General features: G+C 39.9%; 1 protein-coding gene across 10 annotated transcripts in view; it reads left to right on the top strand.

Annotated features, from left to right (window-relative positions):
- The window catches only part of CUX1 (cut like homeobox 1), a 283672-nt gene that overhangs the window by 197516 nt on the left and 64512 nt on the right, over positions 1 to 21644 (top strand). For 2 of the 10 annotated variants that reach the window (XM_052804539.1, XM_052804538.1), the window contains exons 12-20: positions 2861 to 2919; positions 7868 to 7916; positions 8952 to 9048; positions 10454 to 10819; positions 11820 to 11885; positions 13235 to 13336; positions 15589 to 16415; positions 17857 to 18022; positions 18679 to 18735. In XM_052804539.1, coding sequence (XP_052660499.1) covers positions 2861 to 2919; positions 7868 to 7916; positions 8952 to 9048; positions 10454 to 10819; positions 11820 to 11885; positions 13235 to 13336; positions 15589 to 16415; positions 17857 to 18022; positions 18679 to 18735 — 1789 coding nt within the window. Of the gene's footprint in view, positions 1 to 2860; positions 2920 to 7867; positions 7917 to 8951; positions 9049 to 10147; positions 10820 to 11819; positions 11886 to 13234; positions 13337 to 15588; positions 16416 to 17856; positions 18023 to 18678; positions 18736 to 21644 lie in introns of all 10 variants that reach the window. The other 8 variants (XM_052804535.1, XM_052804533.1, XM_052804537.1 and 5 more) reach the window with 6 other exon arrangements.

Raw genomic sequence — 21644 nt, 5'->3', positions numbered from 1 at the left:
GAATTACATTTAATATAGATTGCATTAAAATGGGAATCATTAGCTTTTCTGTATTTTATATCTGTTTCTACAAAAGGCTTTTTTTCTTAGTGTTTCTTTGCATAAGTAACTAACATATTAATCCAGGATATTGTTTAGTTTAAATTTATTCCAGTACTTTTTATACTGAGGACTAGTGTAAATAGCCAGCTATCCCCACTGTAAAAGCTAATCTGCTGTAGACCCAAAAATGTTACGAGTCAGAGTTAAGGAAGAGGTGAATTGTAGTGGTAGTGTATCTTTGCTTTAAGCTGTAGAGCAGCAAAAAGCAGTTAGAAGCAGCTGGCAGAGTGACATGGCCAAGGAAAGCTGAAAGGTGTGTGTGGTGTTCAGCAGGGTCCTCCCATTGCCTGCATCGAGTTTTGAAGCTGTCAGTCATGATGCTGAGTCTCCTCCCCAGTACCAGCGGCTCTCTGGCTTACTGCTTTCATTTAAAGATCCCTCTCCAGTCTTACTGAGCCTGATCTGGTGCGTTAAAAAGTCTAGTAACTCTTTTGCTCAGCGTTGAGCTGTAGCTTGACAAGCTGCTTAAACTTGTGGCATGTTGTAGGTAGCCCTCCTTAAAACTTAGAGAACTGAAGTGACACCTTGGTCCCTGGGATTATGTAGTACATTTGCATAATGAGATTTCAACACATGTTGGAGGTTATCAAAACCTCAAACATCTTTAATATTTGTAGGATTTTCCTGGTCACATCAACCAGGATTTTCCTGGTTATGTCAGTATACGGTTTTTTAGCAGGGCTAAAACACCTGCAGCGCTGTGTCTGCTATATAAAGCAGTCAGTACTCCCTATAATTCCAGTTAGTAACTGGAATTTGGTAAGGCAGGACATGTCAGAAGAAATGACTAAAACTTGCCCTGTGTTTATTCCAGGTGAAAAAAACTGTTTTAGCTGAAGTAGACATGTTTTTTTTTTTTTCTTTTTAACACAATCCAAATGACTGCACAAGTTACTGATGGCTAAGGATGCTAGGACACAAGACCTTTTAAAAAGCTGCTCGTTTCATCAACATCCCGTAGAGTGCAAATTCCACACTTAACAACAGTTTCTGCTTTCCTGCAGCAAGCAGTGGTGGTGATCCATTAAGAGTTGCTTGTTGAACAGCTGCCAGAGCTGGGCCCATGTATTACTGCCAGGAGATGCCTCTTGTCAGCAGTGGCTAAGGATTGTGGATTATGGTATCAAAAAACAGGAACAGGAATTTAAGAGGGCTGTATATTGATAACATGGATGTCCACTTTGTCACTGCTTTTTAATGTGCGTACTAATGGCAAGGCAGAAGTGTCAGCAATGCATAAGCTGGAAAGGGCATGATAGGAAGTCCTTTAGAAGATGGCAAAACAGCTGGAAATCCAACAAAGCCCCATCATGCTGCTATTGTCATCTGAAGAAGCCTCATTTAAATTATTAAGGTGGCTCAGATGATGGACTCACTAATCTGTGTGCTGTATTACATAGCTGCCTGTACCCACTGGATGGCTTTGAGATGGGTGATACCTACACACTGGCTTACTTTGGGAAGACAACATGAGGTTGAGGTTCCCACTTCTAATTGTTTGTCTGTCCCAGCCCTGCTGCTCGTGCACCCATAACTGTGCTGGTGCAGAGCTTTGTGAGGCTGCATTTTAAACAGGTTTGCTAAAATTATCCAAGTTCACAGCAGCCCTTCCCTGCCTTCCTCCTGCATTCAATGAGCAGCCCAGGAGTGAATGTAGGATCTTCTTGAATTCACTTCTCCACTGAAGGCAGCCTCTCCTGGACATAAAGCCCTGTTTTTCTTTTTCATGTCATATATTTCTTTCCTTTTCAAAGTAGGTGCTCTGTGTTTGAGGGTGGTACACCCTTGTGTTATTTCTGTTTCCTGTGACCTTTGGGATTCTGTGCCAATTTTAACACCAAAAAATAAGTGAAGCAGAGCTAGCCTGAACTTACCCATGGAAGTTGCAGGCCAGTAAGTTCTGTTCTTTCTTTGCTTAGATCAGGTGTGCCTGCAAAGAAATTATTAGTGAGAAATTAATGTGGCTTCTGCAAGCAACGTTAACAGCATCAGCCTCCTGAAGCATTTTTCCCACAGTGATGAGCACTGTTGTTGGGAGCAGGGGCTCTTGGGAAAGGTTCGAATGTGTGGCATTGCATTACAGATTGTGTTAGGAGGTCTGTTTCAACGTTTGTGGCATCTTCACACCAAAGAGAAGCAATTGAGACTGCTCCAGGTCAGGTAGACCTGAGCAAAAAGACCTGCTGAGGTGGTCTCAATGTTTCATCTCCGGTGTGTAATCATATTAGTTATTGCAATACGTAATGCTTGTGAAACGACTTGGTACGGCTGTTTTGTTCGGGCATGAGGCATTGTAGAAGTCTTACAAGCGTAAGGCGTTCCAGTCAACAACAGCTTCTTCAGTCTTTTTTTTTTCCTGTAGATAAGGTTATCAAGAACTGTGGTATTAAGAATACAGTATGTGCCAAAGCATCCTGCTTGTTTACTGAATTTATCAGTTTCGTAAAAATTTCAGCTGCTGCATTTTTAATACCTTCTTCCCCGATCTCTTTATTGAACACATGACAGTGACATTGCAAACAGCCAAACTGGGACCTACTGAATTCTGTAATGCTTGGCACTCTGTAAACAAAGGAAGAGTGAGGTATAATTGTGTTTACGTTGAATTGGTTATAGTTTGTTTTCTAATATATGTAAATTGGGTATGAGTCATTAACCCTCACTTGTGCACTGCTGTATATATAGAATAATTTAAAGATGATTTTGAAAGCCTGCAGAAAAAATCTAAATAATTAAATCCATGTTCTTTCTTTTAAAGCAACTGGAAGAAAAACTGAAAGGACAGGCTGATTATGAAGAGGTTAAGAAAGAATTAAAGTAAGTATTAAATGCTTACATAATTTTTTCACAAACTCTAGGTTAACAATGCTTGTTAAATGAAGCCACAAATCTGTGTTCTTGGAACAATAAAGAATTCAGCAAAACCACAAAGGCAGGGAAATCGGGAGTATTGGCAAAAATTGCATCCAGAACCAGTGCAACTGCTGTAACTGAGAGTAGTCCTTTTTGTTGCAGCAGAGTATCACAATAGTAAATAATACAAGTGTCCATGAAGAAAAGGCGCTAAAACTATCGTTCACCAAGGGTAAAAAGTTTGAAAATCTGTGGTACTTTAGGTGGACCACTCTTTAAAAAATCCCAGCCAACAGCTGAATGTAATGTGGACCGAGAATTTAATGCAGGGCCTTTGGCCATAATACCTTTTCTATGCCTTTGCCAGCCAGTGTTCAGCACTTACCATTTTAATGCTGTACTTGTTTCACTGTATATTTTTGCTAATATATTGTGGTTTTAAACTAAAGCCACAAACAGCCTCTTCCTATTTCAAGGGGTGTTTTTAAGAGACTTAAAAGAGCCTCATTTTAAACTATAACAAGATAAGCTGTCAGGTTCAGAAGAGAAGTTTTTTGACTGGAAGTATGTTTAGTGTCAAGGTTTAAATAACTGCAAGAAACTCCATCTCTTCTTTCATCATTCTGGCATTTTTGTGTGTATTTTAAGAAGACTGAAAAAATGTTACCTTGTTTAATGAGGTATTTCAGATGAGGCTGGTAGTCATGTGCTTTTGTTTACACGTCCCTGGAGAATATGGAAAGCAGGTTTGGTTTTGCAAGCCCAATGACTGCCCAGCCCCTGGTGCTATTATATTCAAGCCACACTGGCTGTGGTTCTGGTTCACTGCCAGCTGCAGCACACCCTGATGTAGGTATATAGTTTCCGTCAGATGAAATGAGTTGACCATTTCTGTGGTCATTATACCTGAATATTAACTGGTCTCAAAAAAGTGTCATCGTTTTAGTGATATAGGTAAATATGTCCATGTTCTCTCCTGAGTTAAGGAAACTCAGCTTCAGATTTCAGCCAGTTTATGCCTTCATATGTAAAGTAGTGAATGGGAATTAAGCCACAACCTTCCAATTTGCTACATGAGTTACTAAATGTGGATGTGCCAAAACAGCAAATGAGTTTTAAATCCTACCTGGTTTAATGACTTGACTTTAGATACGAAATTTATTTAGATCCCTGTATTCCTGGTGGTAATGCCTTTTTTTTTTTTCTTTTTTTTCTTTTTTACAACACTGACTTACATGAGGGCAGGAATTGGAAGGCAGATAAGAGGTCCAGGAGAAGCCATGACACAGGAGTGTTCATATGGTGCTTCCGCCTGTTCCTGTTATTTCGAGATGAGCCTGCAGTGAAATAGATGGGAGAATCTCCTGGAAGTGGCCCTTGTTGGGTGCCAATAAATTAACTCTGTTCTCCTGGCTGTTATAGCTTTTATATCGCCTAACTTGGTGGTAACAATTTTTATCTGGGCAGGCTGAGTTTGGAGGGACAGCCAGCTAGCTTGTAAGGTGGCCTGGGGTCCATACACCATCCTGCTGGATGGTGGGAGGCATTAAGACCCTCTGTGAGAGCACTGAAGATGGTTGCAATGCTGCATCATCACAGCAGCTCAGTCATGCCACCTTCTCTGCTCCCATCTGGTCCAAAAGATGTGTCAGAATCTGAATGTGCATCACCTGAGAGCGACAGTCTGATCTGAAGTGAAACTATGAAAAATCTATTGCTGTAAATCTGGTATCCCTCATACTGAATCCTACTATGCCTGCCTTTGTGCCCTGAAACGCTGACAAAAATGAACTGCTTGTAACGTGCATAACGCGCCAAGAAAAAAATTATCTTGTCAGTAAGGAAGAAAGAGAATAAACTTCTCAGTTGTTTTGGCACTGATGTATTTTCCTTAATCCTCCCAAGAATGTTAGAGGCATTCTAGGCTGAGGGATCTCGATATCAGCCAACTTCTAACCTTGGAGGAACTTAACTGGGTCCACGTCAAGATCTGGGATGGGAGGATTCCTTGCTTTCTGCATTGGCTTTTGTGCCAAATGGCTTTTAAACCTATTTTTGAGATCTGAGAGCTCTGTGTGTCCTTTCAGTTCCCTCTCGAGTAATACAACTGTGCTAACCGTCCTGCCTTTGCAGTTGGGATCATACGAACAGAAAGTTCGTATGCACACCTTGCTTTAGAGTAAGATCTTTCAAGTCGTCTTAGATGTGCAGATTCAAGCCACAAGATCATTCCTTTTAAAAGCAGATAACTGATCTTGAGCAGCAGATTGAGTTGAGATCTCATGGGCAAAGATATTCCTGGAATCCAAAGGGGAAACATTTTGCTTCCTCATATTCCTGAGGAAAATGTCTCTTTTGTGACACATTTGGAGAGTCATTTTTGACATGTTTAACTTCTACATTTTTTGAAAAAATGAACCTGCTGTAGCGAATATTCCTCCAAGGGCAATTCCAGATATCATCAACCTGGGTTTTAGTATATTTTGGGTTCTAAGCATATAGGAAATTAGCTGTGAAATTGCCAGAAGGCTGTTTCAGGTAGCAAAGAATCCACTCGAAGTAGGCAGAGGTCAGTAAGTTTCCAGCCAAGGTTTGAATACGCATGCCTTCTCCAAGCTCACTGAAAAGTGCAGCTGCTGCAAGGTTCAGGATCCTTTCTGAAGGTCCCAGCTGGCAAGAGGTGCTCGGAACCAAAATGCATTGGTAGAGCAACCTGTGCAAGTGGAGGACACAACAGGATCAGGGCTTTAAAGCCAAACTTTTGGTGCCGAGAACCCGATACACACACTAAATACGTTCAGGCTTACTTTGCACTTCCAGCTGGTTTCAGTCTGGTTCTGTAGGCAGCACGGTAGTGGTCAGAGCACATCACACCCTCTCCTTCGAGAGCATGCAGCTTCTTTTGGTTTAGTCTCATCCAGAAGGAATGCGGTTGGTATGCTGCAGGACTGCTCTGCATGGGAAACTAAAGTGTGGTAAGTGGGGTTTATTGGGAGACCTGCACTGCAAGTGTACTGCTGATCTGAATTGAAATGGGAGAAACACCTGTGACTTGCCACGGGAAGTTTGCCATATGATAATTTGCTGTTAGAAATTGGTTTTTTAAATTCAGATGGGTCTCCTTATTTGGGCATCATGAGGACATACATTACTACCTGTTGTCCTTTCAGAGGCCGTACCCTGCAGAATCCATGGGAGGATGAAAACAGTTACCTACCAGTGACTGGGGTTTCCCCGAGATGAGACTGTATATTTTTCTCCCCCAGCACCTTGAAATCCTGGTAGACAGGGCTGTGCCTCTGAAGAGGTGTCCCAAGAAACACTTGCTTTCAGCAGTGATTAGCAACCTGAGTAAACGAACCTGCGATGTCAATATAATGTCAGGATCTCTAAGAACTCGAGCCATTAATGCTCAACCTCTCTCCTTGACTGGCACGACTCCTTTAATAGCAGAAGAGGAGTGCTTTTGCATGTGGGTGAGCTGTTGTGCCCACGTAAAGCAGAGTCTTGACAGCATTACTTTATGTGTTTGTGTATTGGACAACGGCTCTACCTTACAGCGATTTCTGCCAGCAAGAGGTGTCGTCCAGTGATGTCATATGATGATACTGACGGCCAGAATTTTGTGATTTTATTAGTTATTAGATTTGTAGGAGTGCCTGTCAGAATTAACGCTGTATGCAGTGAGTATGCATAGATGCAAAATGCGTGAGGTTTCTGTCTCAAAATGACTTTTTTTTTCCTTGGATTTGCTATGACCTTGAGTGATCTTGAATGACTCACTGACACCACTGATTTCCAGAGTGTCACTTAATGGACATCTAATTCTGGATTAATGCACAGAGGTTTATAGAGGAGCTGGACACCACATGGTCTGAGGCAGTTAATGGATGCTGGGTGCCTGGCTGACTCCTAGTGGCATCCAGAACTAGTTCCTACATCTTAATACTGGCCTTCTGCCTTTTTTGACTCAGTTTCCACATTTAATACATGATTAAACATATTCTCCCTGCCTCACAAAGTTCCTGGTGCTTTATACATGAAAAATGCTGTATAAACGCTATCTGTATCTGTTCATGTATTTTTCTTCAACAAATGAATGTCATCTTTGTACAATGAGAAGCTGGAATCATTTATTGCTTCAGTCTGAGGAAGTTAACGTCCTGCCTGCAGCAGGCCTATTTAAAAAAATTTAGAAGACAAAGCACAGTAATAAGTTTGTATTCCTGTAAGATTCTCATTTGCCAGACAATACAACTCTAACTGAAAGACTTTGAAGGGAGACATCCTTTGACTGCTCAGTATTTATATAAAATATTGACAATGAGACTATCAGATTCTTCTCTTAATGTACTTATAAATATTTGGATCTTTCAAATTTCTTAAGAAATATTGTGCCATTTTGTCTTCCCTTTGCCATAGAACTAGGAGGTTATTAAAATGAAAAACTGCCTTTTAGCCTGTAGTGTCTTGGTCAGGAAGATTATTTGTGCATATTTTCCTTGCTATGTGAGCTGCTGTATATTATATAAAGTACTGTAACTGTGGTGGTGATTCCCCTGCTTTGTTGCTGTGCTACAACTTTCTCATTCCCTTCAAGCTTCACAGATAAATTTATATCGCTTCTGACAGCTTAAAATGTTATATCCTTATTAACCTTTAAATTTACGCTTTAAACTGGCCTGGTGGGATTGCATATGGAATGATTTAGATGACGCTCGAGAAAATTTTCTTATCCAATAACTAGTTTGAATAGTTATTCTATATTCATTATGAGACTGTGTTACTGCAAGGAAAGTTGTTATCACTTGTAGTGTTGCTGGAGAGTAGGAAATGATAATGTTAATGCTCTTTAGTGGGGTTGTTATGAAAAGAAGAAATAGAAAATAATTTTTTTTTCTGCCTTCCACAGTATATTGAAATCCATGGAGTTTGCACCATCTGAAAGCTCTGGTGCGCAGGTACTGAACCTACTTTTGTTTTCTTACTTACTTCAGCAGTTCAGCTAATTAACAAAAATTTTTGTCTTGCAATTCGTTGGTGTTGGCAGGGACAATTTCCTGTTGCTGTTGAGACATATGGGTTGATCACTGTTTTCCTGATGTTTTCTTATTTAAAAAGCTGAACTGAACATTTTTTGCCTGTTAATTTCTCTTAAGTGGTCAAGGACAAAGAATGACATTTCAGCTGTGCTGGAGTGGATAACCATAATGTTGTGAAGTTGAGTCATTTAAAGATACTAGAGCTGGTGTACAGCTACACTGAGATTTGCATGTTTCTTGTACTGACAGTACGCTGAGCAAGGATTTTAGCATTTTTAAGTCTTTGTTAGCCTTGAAAATAATGTTCACAAAAGAAAACAAACCTTTGAGTATTGAGAAGATAGGAGAAAGCTCTGCTACTCCAGCAAATTAATCTTTCTTAAGTTTAAAGGTTATAAATTAAATTCCTGCTTCTGAAATCTGAACTGAATATCAATATACTGGCATTAATTTTCAATATGGTTTTTAATGATCAAGGGTTAGCTATTTAGTGGAAGGTAAATGGCAGGTTTCGGTGACTGATTTATTTTTTAACAAACTGTTTATACTGAAACACAGCATTTCAAGGAAATGCTTAACTTGTGTCAGTTGACCTAGAAGAAATAGTATAATCTTAACTCCTATTTTAATCAGATTAAAAGAAGTCTACAGCTTTTACATTGAAAGCATGCCAGTACCATTTTAAAATAAATAGGATTAAGAAAATGTTCCATTAGACATTTCAAAATAATGCAGAATTGATGAATGATTTACAATGAAAACTAAACAGTGAATCTCTTCTATGGCTCATGTAGGAGCACTGAGTGATTCCTGCAAATATATGCATGGTGAATTCCCTAGCTGCGTTCATAGCAGAGATGAGCATTTGTTTTTTAGTTCTGAAATTCTTTTTCAGTGCCTGAGTGAGACTCTAAATGCTTTTAGAAACAAACCTCCCACTTTGATTTTCTTTAGGATGCATCTAAACCGCTGGAGGTGCTGCTGCTGGAGAAGAACCGCTCCTTGCAGTCTGAGAACGCCACACTGCGTATCACAAATAGTGACCTGAGTGGTAGGTTGACACGATTTTCGGCTATTCTGGTTTGTTTGCTGTCTTGTAAAGGGAGGGAGGGCTGAGTGAGAGGTGAATGTCTGAGCTAATGCATGGCAGAAAGATTAAGAGGCAACAAGAACACTGAGTAACATTTGATTTCTGCAGTTTTATAGGCTGGATAATAAAATAAAACTTGGAGACCTCAGAGAGTCTTTAAAGGTTAGGAAAGAGAGGCATTACAAGATGTACCAAGTGGTAGCGTTTGAGGCTGTCTTCCGTTTTGAGAACAAAATCATCCATGGCACCAGAAGTCTCTTCCCCCACACACAATGTTATGCAAAATGTTTGCGTGTAGAACACAATAATCTTCCTGTCTGATACATTTAGATATACTACCAGCAGGTCAGCTTGGAAAAACAAAATACTTTCTTTTTAGTGAAGTGTGTTTGCCGTTTAGCTTTCCTAATGTGGGCTTTTTACATCTTGTGTGCACATTTTTTAAATGGCAAGTCATGGAATTTCCAGATACTTGAATGCTTATGGTTTTTGCAGCTGGAAGAAAGTTAAAAGTTGCCACTGGCCCTGGGATTACTGAATTCTGAAGCGTTTTATGACTTTAACTGAGTGATCTTGGTGCATCCACCTAATGGTGATTCCTTTATTCAAATTGGTTTGTTCCAAAATGTAAATGTTTGCTGCATTTGGGTTCAGTCAGGTCCAATGAGTAATGTCTTGAATGAGAGACAACAAAGAGACTTGCTGTCTGTAACTGCATTTATTTTAAATGTATAACTGCACTTCATGTAATTGTTCTAGTTTTAATGTTTGTAAGGGGGATTCTCCAGGCTGCAACATACAAGAAAGGTGCAAACATGAAATGCATGTTGTTTGTTTTGGGGGCCTTGTTTGGCTTATTAAAATTTCAATTATGGAAAAAACAAACGAAAACAAACCGAAAACAAACCAAAAACAAACCGAAAACAAAAATCCCACCGCCACTTCATTGGCCCTTGTAAATCTGCACTTTTTCCCTTTGCGGGGCAAACTTTGCATTTTTTAATCTTGGTTTTTCCCTCTTTGATCCCCCATAATGCATTATGTTTGACCTTCCTTGTAGGGTCAGCCAGGAGAAAAGGGAAAGACCAGCCTGAGAGTCAGCGTCCTGCAACCTTGCCGGCCTCCCCTCCTTCTCAGTTGCTCCGCAACGCGGGGGAGCAGGCTTCCAATACTAATGGTACACACCAGTTCTCACCAACGGGTTTAAGTCAAGACTTTTTCAGCTCATCCCTGGCGAGCCCCAGCTTACCCCTGGCCTCCACAGGAAAATTTGCACTAAACTCTCTCCTCCAGCGACAGCTAATGCAGTCCTTCTACTCCAAGGCAATGCAGGAAGCAGGAAGCACAAGCATGATTTTTTCAACAGGTCCTTACAGCACAAACTCCATATCTTCCCAAAGTCCATTACAACAAAGTCCGGATGTAAATGGCATGGCCCCGTCTCCCAGCCAGTCAGAAAGTGCTGGGAGCATCTCTGAAGGCGAGGAGATAGACACAGCTGAAATTGCACGTCAGGTGAAAGAGCAATTGATCAAGCACAATATTGGACAGCGGATATTTGGACATTATGTGTTGGGACTGTCGCAAGGGTCTGTGAGTGAGATACTAGCCCGGCCAAAGCCATGGAATAAACTGACTGTGAGAGGCAAGGAGCCATTTCATAAGATGAAGCAGTTCCTCTCGGACGAGCAGAACATCTTGGCTCTTCGCAGCATCCAGGGTAGACAAAGAGGTAAGTGCTCGCCGGCCAAGGGTCTTGCCCTGTTTTCCTGTTAGTTACAGATGTTAAAAATCGGACGCGTCCCTGTACGGGGCCGTTCGTGCGTTGCTGCCGTTTTTCACCCGAATCAAATGTCAGGTACAGAAAGCACAGCTTTTTAACTCTGCTTTTCAGCACTCAAGCAGGTTAGTATCTTTGCTTATGCTTTTTTTAGCCGCTGACTTGTGTTTGTCAGCAGGAGCAAGCAGCAGGGACACTTACATCCCTCACTTCCCAATAGCTCCATGTCAGAGCTAAATACTGAGTGAAAAGGGTCAGCAGCTACTAAGGGTATCAGCCCTCAGAAATACTTGAAAATTTTTATTTGGGGTTGTTTATTGAGACCAGACTCTTATTGCGTCTTGTGTGATTTTTTTTTTTTTTTCTAAAGTGTTTTGACAAAATATCATAGGTGATGCATGAGATGAGTAATTAAAAAACAATCCTAATTTAAAGCAGCTTTGCATATTTAAGGCAGTGGTTTTAAGAAATAACATGCATTTCATTGTGATTCATATTAAGCAAAGACTGAGATTTACATTTAGAGAAACTGAAAAGTAAGTTGTTTACAGTCAAGAAATATTGGAAAGGACAGGCAGGGTTTTCCTAGATTTTGTTTAATTGAAAGCGCACACTGTTAGATTTATAATCTGTTCTTCCTTTTGATGATTGTACTTGAGGGGATTATCTGCCCATCTTTAACCTCTTCATTTTTGGTATCTCTAGACATTTATTTATATCTGTCTAATCTCCTTTCCGAACGTAGCTGTAATCTTTATTAACAAATCAGCCAGCCTTGCTTCTTCCAAAGTAGCCAGCTCCTCCAGCGCTCAGACAAAGGCTTGAGGGGGCGAGGACAGCTCGAACCCTCGTGTTCAGAGACAGGCTGCTAGCTTCTCATGTCACACAGCCCATGATGTCAGAGCAACCATCCCCTGATTGTTTTGTTCTTACCAAACTTGTTTTTCAACAGAGAATCCAGGCCAGAACCTGAACAGACTATTTCAGGAAGTACCGAAACGAAGAAATGGGTCTGAAGGTACGTCACAGGCAGGTGTTTTTCTTTGCAGTCAATACCTAGGAAGTGGAGTGTGCTTTAGCTGTGTGTTTCCTTAAAACTGTGCAGTTTGATTCTGGCCTGGAATCTGATAGAAAAACAGACAGTAAGTATAAAACAAACCATGGGTTAGACGAACACTTTGCTTTTTCTAATTCTGCTGCTGCTGTACTAACGTAACCCTGTTTGGATACTTTTTCCACTCCCAACCTCGCTGTGTACGCAGATAAAAAGAAATAAGTGATAGAAGTGACTTTATAAAATCATCAGATCTATTGAAATGCTCTCTTTGCTATTTTTGTGATTTTGGAGGCAGAAGGTTGCACAATTACAACATCGATCGCATACTGCTTCTGCTCTAGATTTACTTCTTTCTTCTCATGGGGCTTATGTTGACAAATACACTTTAATATGCTGTTAAATTAGTATGATACTTCAGTATGGTGTATGAAAAAGACAACAACATAAGTGAACATCAGATCCAATAAATTATCACAGAACAGGAAGTATGAACGTTTTTCTTCGTTATAGATTAGTTGCAGAATTTTTCTTTTAGCAAGGCAAGAAGAAAAAGAAAAAACACAAACAGGTACCCTGAAACTCTGTAGATATTTTTTACTCCAGTCAGAAATTATCTTGCTCACAAATGATAATCTCATAATGAAAAATGCAGTTAAGTGCAATAACACTCGCAGTCATAGTTTTCCCTCCTTTTCGTCCCCTTAGTGGTTAAATAAACCAAAACAAAATCAAACCACCAAGTAATAGCAAGTAATAGCTCTTAGCTGGAGAGTACTTCAAATGGTATCTGCGTTTAAATGACTGTTTCTCTTAATGTATTAACCTCTAGAAAGTTAAAAATTATTTTATCTAGTTACTTTTTAATTCTGTTTTGGCTGAATGTATACTCATCCTACTTCGCCTAGCAGCTGATGCAATTTTTAAGGTTTCCTGATCTTAGTTTTTAGCTTTCTTCCATTCACCTCTGGTTCTTTTCCCTTCTGTTTCCCCTCCCCTTCCAAAAAAATGAAAAGGGAAAAAATAGACCTATGTATGTTATCCTGGAAAAGGAATATATGACCACCTAGTTCTTCCTCTGATGGTGTCAGTGTTCTCATCATTCTAGTGCAGCTAGCAGGCAGGCTTTTGCACAATGAGGATATTTGTCTTTTATTATGTTAAGTACTTGGTGTTGTAAATGTTAGTAAAGGTCCTATGTAAACTTGCGTCAGGTCATGCTGGCGGTGTATCAGTATATGCTGTCTGTGTTAAAAAAACAACCAAACAAATAAAAGTTTTCCCGGTGTCATTAGTTTTGTATTCCTCTTCAGGTAATATAACCACAAGAATCCGAACCACAGAGACTGGCTCTGATGAAGCCATCAAATCCATTCTCGAACAAGCCAAAAGGGAGCTGCAAGTACAGAAAACAGGTATGGTCTAATTTTCTCTCTAGCTCCTTTTATTTCAGAATTTAATTAAAACAATTACCATGAGCTTTCTGGTCAGTTAATTATATTCTTAAAGCCTTGAATCTAGGTTTGAAGAGCTTTTTTTTATTATTATTATTTTTATTTAGTGGAGTTGTTTCTGTCTATAAGACATCCCAAGTTAAGGTTACACGTGTCACGGCTTGGCAGCGTCTCTGCTCAGCGCTCTGCCCACTCTGCTCTGCCCCCCTCCCGGGAGAGCAATGCTGGGAGATTTCTGAGCACCTTTTCCCACGTGCAGAGCTCTGCCTTCTTTACAACACTCCAGACCTGCAGGCAGTCACTCTGCAGGACAAACCTACAAAATCCTTTCTTCTACCAGTTTGCTCCTTGGAGAGGGAATGGCTTGTGCTTTCTCTTCTCTTCTATCTAACTCAGGCCCCAGGGACACAACTGCATGGGAGAGGGAACGGAATGGATTTGTCAGGGTGAAGGTCATGATCTAGCCAGCAATTACCAGTCACATAGTACCATCGTACTGTGGACATCATGTACTGAAATTATAATATAGGCAAACTCAGTTCTAACTTTTATATGACTTTATTTTTGGTTACAGAATGTATTCAGTGAATGAACTGGCAAATCCAAAAAGCATTTCCTTTCCCAAAAACATCATTAGTTTAACATCTTAGCCTGAGATAAGTTTAATTTCTAATTGTATGCTGTCATGTAGTTAACATTTCTGTCTGGTTCATAGTCCTCCCAACTTTCCAGCACTGCTAAAGGGCTAATGCTGAAGTATAGAGTACTGTGCATTACTTCTGTTTCATTTTTTAAAGTAAATACTGATTTACAGTTTGGGATAGTTGTCTTTTAAATGAAAACTAAACTAATCTCATGGCAAAATAGAAAAGAATAGTTAATATATGATTTCAATAATATGGGTTTATACAAGTAATTATTACATAGAGAAAAATGTGGGCTGTGTGTAGGAAACTGCAAGCATGTTGTTCAGTAGCATGTTTCATCTGAGAATCTCAGACTTCCTTTCAAACATTAATTCAGCCTCAAAACTCCCTATGAAACCAGTAGATAAAACAGAAGAGATGGTCCCACTGCCTTTTTTCCCATTTCTTGGCTTTTCATCTATTTTATAGTGTGTGACAGGAAGGAATGTAGAGAGGCAAATTCGGAAATGTATTCAGATGAGGCATAATATTACTAGAATAATACGCAGCATGTTTCGAATCTTATTTCACTTTGAGGCCACTTCTTGCAGTGTACGGGTTCCCTGTTACTATCTAGTGCTTCACTTTCCCCATTCTTTGTAGAGTAGCTTTCAGAGGAATTGGTTTTCAAGCACTGTGGACTTCAGTGGAGACTAACTTAAATGGAAACAGATGCCATTGCAAAAACCTCCTAGCTCTGCAGAGATAATTCTACACCCACATTCCAGTCTCTGCTCATCCCTGACTGCTGCAGCACAGCCACATGAGTCCTGGTTCACCACTGAAATATTGCGTTTAGGTATTATCTCTTCTGCAAGTGCCCATGGCTCCATTCTAGGGCTTCGGATAAGGCAGAGAGTGATGGCCAGGCATCAGCCTGATTTTTATAGAGCTGTTTATTTCAGTGGTTGGGACCATGGAACAAGAAAACAGGAAGCAGGAGCATTATTTAGCTTGTCAAATGAAATAATGAAGTCTCTTACTAAAGTTCTTGCTTTTTTGTAATTTGTGTGTTATATTTTTGGAGGTAAAAGGACTCGCTATATTTATATTGTAAGAGGGTATTAATAGTATGTCCAGGTGAATGCAGCTGTGTTCAGTTTTGAGTGTGCGTTACGATTCATTTGTGGAGATAGAAGTGAAAGGTTAAATAACTTTGTAAATAGAACTATAAAATGTTATTGACCACTTGGGGTGGGGGAGGAAGAGGTGAAGGCTTGATTTTCAAAGGCATTTATTTGAAAATTTTTACAATGGTGGAGAACAGGCAAGTAGTACTAGACTTCTGCAGTTGAGTCTGTGTGTGCAAATGTCCAGCACTTTGGCAAGTATAAAAATTTTACAGTGAAGAACTTTGGAAATCTTACCTTATTTTGAAAAGTGCAAATCTTTGCTTAGTGAAAATTCCTCCCTCCCATCCAGAAATGTATTGCAGCCCTTTTCTGACAGGGAAGTATTTACAGTAGCACGTGTTGAATATAAAACATATTCCTGTGTTGCATTTAGTCTTTTGGTTGTTTTTCATAGCTGAGCCGGCTCAGCCGCCTTCTGCATCTAGCAGTGGCAATTCTGATGATGCTATTCGATCCATTCTGCAACAAGCCCGACGCGAAATGGAGGCACAGCAGGCTGCCCTTGAACCTGCCTTAAAAACACCACCTTTATCTCAAGCTGACATTTCTATCCTGTCCCCCAAACTAGTATCTACACCTGCAATGTCTTCGGTTTCCAGCTATTCTCCTTTGGCCATATCCCTGAAGAAACATTCATCTGTCACTGATTCCAGTATCTCTGCATTGCAGAACCTCTCTGGGCTCAAAAAGGAGCCTCAGGAGGCACCTGTTTTAGAGCTTCATGGAATAAGTGATTCTGCCCAGGGTATGTTGAGGCATGTTAAAAATGAGTTGGGACGTGGTGGTGCTTGGAAGGACCATTGGTGGAATACTGTGCAGCATGAGAGAAGAAATGCAGCTCTTCCCGAAGATATAAAAGTTGAGGAAGCCAGTGGTGGAAAAGAAAAGGTCAGCAATCAGACTAGGCCAGATCGTAGCCAGCTCCAAGGACCATCTTCTTCAGAGTATTGGAAAGAGTGGCCAAACGCTGAATCTCCGTACTCCCAGAGTTCTGAATTGAGCATGACTGGGGCGAGTCGCAGTGAGACACCACAAAATAGCCCCCTCCCTTCATCCCCTATCGTGTCTTTGTCAAAGCCATCCAAACCTTCAGTTCCTCCACTGACACCCGAGCAGTATGAGATTTATATGTACCAGGAAGTGGATACGATAGAGCTAACGCGGCAGGTCAAAGAAAAGCTAGCAAAGAATGGCATCTGCCAAAGGATCTTTGGGGAAAAGGTAAAGAACTGGTTATCTCTTGTTACACCAGTATTGTGAATGTGTGTTCTGCTCCTTACGTTGGTACGGAGCTCAGCTTAACGGAGGGGTAATGCCACGTGTGTCTTACGGAAAAATGTTCTTTCTTCAGATGTTAAATATTTAAAAAATAAGCTCACAAAGGAAAGTATTCGTTTTCCTGTATTTTGTGAATTGCATAGGTTTTTATACAAAGATTGGCTTCAGCCACTTGTAATTAGAAATGGGGCCCCCCAGTTTAGAAACGTTGAAAGCTGAAGCAAACGTTATTGAGACTCAATATTTCATGCTTAATGTAATGAATTCATGGAATATTTGAGTAATACCATTGTCATGACTGGAGAGTCTTAAATTTGTTATAAGTGAAGATTATGAACACAAGAGCATTTTTCCTTTTTTTTAATATTTGGAAATGTGCACAAGGGTATTTAAACAAACACACAGAAAATCCCCTACCTCTCCTTAGTCTGAAGTCAAGAATTCACAGTCATTTCTTACACCTAGTGCTTGGTATCTTAGTGTGCTTTGAGACGTTTTTAAGTAATGTTTGATTACAGGTATGCGATGCATGATAAGGCTTTCTGAAGTTCCCACATTGTGGGCCCTAAGCATGGAACACATGGGATTTCGGAGGGGTCCCCAACCACCAGAAAACACCTCCCAAGCTATAAGAAATGGTGGACATGGGGTGTTCCTTCTTCCTATAAAGAATTGAATCAATATAATAGTATAATAGGAGCTGGCATCGCACTATTACCTTTTCACTAAGATGTAAAATGAAAAGCCTGACCTCTTGGGGTCATTAAAGATCCCGCTGCAGCTTTCATTAAGTGTGATTTTTAACCCCTGTACCTGTGCTGAATTCCAGGCAAGTAATTGCATTCTGCCCATCTGAAATTCCCCCTTCGCTGCAGTCGGCTGTATTCTTAAATATTTACTTATGTGGAGCAGCCGCTGCTACAGGTAAAAACACACATTGTTATAATTCATATCAAAAAAAAAATCAACCAAATATAGGCCTAGTCTCAAAAGTCCCAATTATTTTTGTTTGAGAACAAAATACATGCCAATCATTTCCTGTTTTATCTGCCTGTGTGTGCCTGGACTCTGTGTTTTTCCTGTTAGAACTGATGAAACTATTTGACACAAAATATGAAAAGCATGCAAATCTTGCACCATCCTTCTGCCGTTTGTGCTGCCGCTCTGTTCCTGCAGGAAAAAACTTATGCTCCAGAAGGAAACCACGGCAGGAGAAAAGCGTTTCCATCAATTAATTACCTACAGATATCATTTTTCAGTTTTACTAATTGTCCATATAAAACCGACTTGAGCGGTACAGCAGTAAAGGAAACCAAAGTGACTTAAATTACCCCCCTTCCACATCAAATGTGTTAACGTGCCGTTCTTGGTTGCTTCACTTCAGGTATTGGGGCTGTCCCAAGGAAGTGTCAGTGACATGCTCTCCAGGCCAAAGCCATGGAGTAAATTGACCCAAAAAGGCCGAGAACCATTTATTCGTATGCAGCTCTGGTTGAATGGTGAGCTGGGACAGTGTGTCCTGCCTGCACAAGGGCAGCAACAAGGACAAGGTAATTAAAATTCCACTATGTTGTTTGAGTTGAGGAGGAGGAAAACTCTTTTTTTTTCTTTTTTTTTTTTTTTAAATTTGCAATAAGTGAGACTTGCACCCGGTCCTAGTCCAGGCATTACTGGAAGTGGCAGCATCCACCCTCACAGCCCAGCCGGTCCCTAGGCGGATGCGCTGGGAATGTTTACGAACGAAGCACTCGTTTATGCGTAATTGATAAGCAGCAGTTATCAAGTTCCTAATTAGGATGATATTATCTAGGCATGAATATGATACGTAATTCAAAAAATGTTGGCCAAAGAGCTGGAAAATCTTGTGTGCTGTTTTCTAGGGTTGCATAGGGGATTTTTATTGTTCCTAGGAGAATATCGATTGCTTTCTCAGGAGGTGAGCTAGAAGAAGTAGGCTTTAAAGGGGGAATGCTGTGTTGCAATTACGCTTTTATTGTGGCTCTCTCTTATCCTAATACCTATTGATACAGAAAGGCCAGACTAGAGTTTGGCCTCGGTTGTACCCTTATAATGCCACTGACTTAAATGAGCAGTGTTCCCTTGCCGAGATCAGCAGTTTGCTATTTGTTGAGCCTGCTTACTGTTTAGTTTGTGGTTTGGCATCTCCTTTTATTGTTCCCTGATTTTCCTCTCCTCTCTTATCTAGTCCTTCACTCTGTGACATCATTACAGGATTCCCTACAGCAGGGATGTGCAAGCTCAGGTAATCAGCTGGTTTCAATGATTTGCTCTGAAATAATTCTCTGTGCTTTTGTTACATTTCTTTTGCTTTGATGCCGAGAGGTTTCTCACGTTTTGTTGTATCATACAGGAGTCCCTTCAATTTTTTTATTAACGCAGTTAATTCCTTGTTCTCTCCTTGTTGCTATGGCAGATGTAGGGAGTACACATATTTAGCTGCATATATTAGGTAAAGAGACTCTGTCTGATCTTGGAGATCATTGGCTCTGTTGGTTTTTTTTTTTTACCATAGTTCAGCTTATCAACTTGACATGTGACAATGGCTGTAAAACAAGCCTTTCGTTTGTAATGTGATCTACATACTCCAGCTGCCTTACTCACTGGCATATTTTTTTGCCACTTTCATTTGCACAAGATCTGCTTTGTTAATTTGAAGGTGGGGAAAAGACCACATTATGTCTTTCTTTTTCAAGCTTTGTTAAATATTCCAAGCTGACCTTTTTTTCTCTCTCCCCTTTCTGTTTACAAAAAAAGCAGATGCAGCAAAGATGACTGTCAAAGAGAAGTGAATTGCTAAAGGTTTTTTAAGATGGCCACAGTATAGGAAGGAGGCTGGAACAGAACAGCTGTGTTCCTGCTGTTAGATACCAAAGTCTACCCACACAGACTTTTTACCAATGATATGTTTAACTGACGTAAACCACTCGGGCTGGTTTGTACTCTAGAAAAATACTTGTGCCCTGCTCTGTACTTACAGCTGGTGCCCTGTATTGGAGAATTACTGCATTTCAGGATACAGAGAAGGATGGGTTGTGGTCTTCTTCCACCTTTCTGCACTCTGAAACACTTTTTTTTCTGGAGCTTGCTGGGTTTATTCTGAATACCCCAACCAAACTGCTTTTTCTCTCTACTGGGAAACTATTTTGCATTCTAAAAGATTTTACTAGAAGAGAATCCATGATGATATTCAGTCCACGTTTTTCTTAAGAGCAACAGTGGAAAATAAATAGATAAAAGCAAAAAAAAAATGCCCCTGGTAAAAGCAAACCATGAAAACAAAACCAAAATGGGAAAAAATTATTTGCAATCATAGGGCTATTGTTACTTATAGCCAAGCATTTAGCGAACATGGAAATTTCCTGCGACGTTTTATACACTGCCATTCATTAAAAGTGTGCCATTGACTACTTTTTCGTAGCATCAGTACTATGCAAGAGTAACTGTTACAGTTATAAACGCCTAAGACAGCATGGAAAATATGAGTAATTAATTGTAGCCATTTTAAGAGGAATTTGAAATCAGAGGAGCTGGGAAAAGGCTGCATTGTTATTGCTAATCATCATATTTATGACTAACTGTAATTATAAAAGATTGAAAGACAAGCCCATAGTATTAAAATCCGACCACCTTACGGATTCCCGTGAGGATCGCTGGTAGCTGAAAGTGATTTCCTTCAGGAAGTTCAGTTTTGCTGCAGTGATATTTTGCTCCCTTCCCACACTCCCAATCTCGTTTGTCAGTTCCTGCCCTTGAGCTAATATCTTGTGAGGCAACACGTTCCTATCAGCTAATAAAATCATATTATTGATGATCGCCCTCCTTCTTTCCTTAAAGCAGACTTACAAATGAGAAAATGGGCTTGTGCCCTTTTCTTCCTCCTTTCCAATGATTAAAAATAAAATTGTTGTACAAAACGTTCTTTTCTTGGTGGCTTTCTCTGTATAAAGGAATAAGGAAGGTTGTGACGCCACGCAGAACAAAAGAACGAAACGAAGTTACTTGAATGAGGAAGGGCAGTTTAGTAATTTTCTTTTATTAGCAGCTGTTCTGTAATTAAAAACGCAGCAAACAGTTTGGAAAAGGTAATAATAATTATGCATTTGTGAAAGATCCTCCACTCCAGGGCAGGAAAAAAAGAGACAGCTCCAATTTTCTGGTCTTCTGAGACATTTCCCAGGAAAATCAAGGCAGAAAAGGTTGCACACTTGTAATTTTAAAACAGAAATTAATCAGAACAATTTTGAAACGAGAAAAGGTCTGGAGCCTTTTCCATGTAATATAATTGGCTTGGAACTTGTTGAATGCATGAAGGGAAAGAAGCAAAATTAAACTAATACATTCAGTGGCTCCTGAGTGCTTTGCCAAGAAGGTCTTCAGTGTACAGAGTGTCAACATGCATAGTAATGTCTCAAACTTTTATTAGCTGTGAGTATTTTCATTACCGTTTGGCAGTATTCTATCAAACTAGCAAGATTTTCTGGATTTCTGACCCAGTTAGTTACACTTCTAGATCATAAGGTTTTGATTAACACCTCATTCATGAAAATCTGTTCTTTTGTCTGGTAATTTTCCATTGTCACACGTGGACAGATGAACCCATCAGTCTTTTATATGTGGGAATGAATGGATAAGCATCATGTATATATATTTTGAGATAGCAAAGAGAAGCCAGGCTTGTTCTTCTTCTTTGAAAGCTGTATTTATGAATTTTGAAAAAAACCACAGTCTATACCAAAATTACAACCAGATATATATCTGTATTTTCTGCCTGTGACCTTTCATCAAGGCTTTCATGAGTTTGTGCAAGTTTCAGTGAATGTATTTTACACAAAAATGGTGTCTGTACCCTAGGTGGTCAAAAATAGTATCACTGTGCCTTTTCTAACGTTTTTTCTGTGTATTTCTTTCCACCTAAATGCTCTAATGCCCTTGGGTAAATCTGCCTTTTTAATGATTTATGTGTCAAAAGCACGGACCAAATCACATGGAAAAAAAAAGTTGAATTAGTGTCACCCAACTGCATCAGCATTTTTTCATGATGAATTTGGCCCTTATTTAGTTGCATTACTGATGATCAGAGCTGGGTTGGGTTTGGACAGTAGCCATGTGCCAGAAGAAGGTTTATGTGCTTGGATATTTTTCTAAATACTT

This window comes from Harpia harpyja, chromosome 12, assembly GCF_026419915.1.
Source record: "Harpia harpyja isolate bHarHar1 chromosome 12, bHarHar1 primary haplotype, whole genome shotgun sequence".
NCBI classification, from domain to species: domain Eukaryota; kingdom Metazoa; phylum Chordata; class Aves; order Accipitriformes; family Accipitridae; genus Harpia; species Harpia harpyja.
This window is presented reverse-complemented; position numbering and strand designations above follow the sequence as displayed.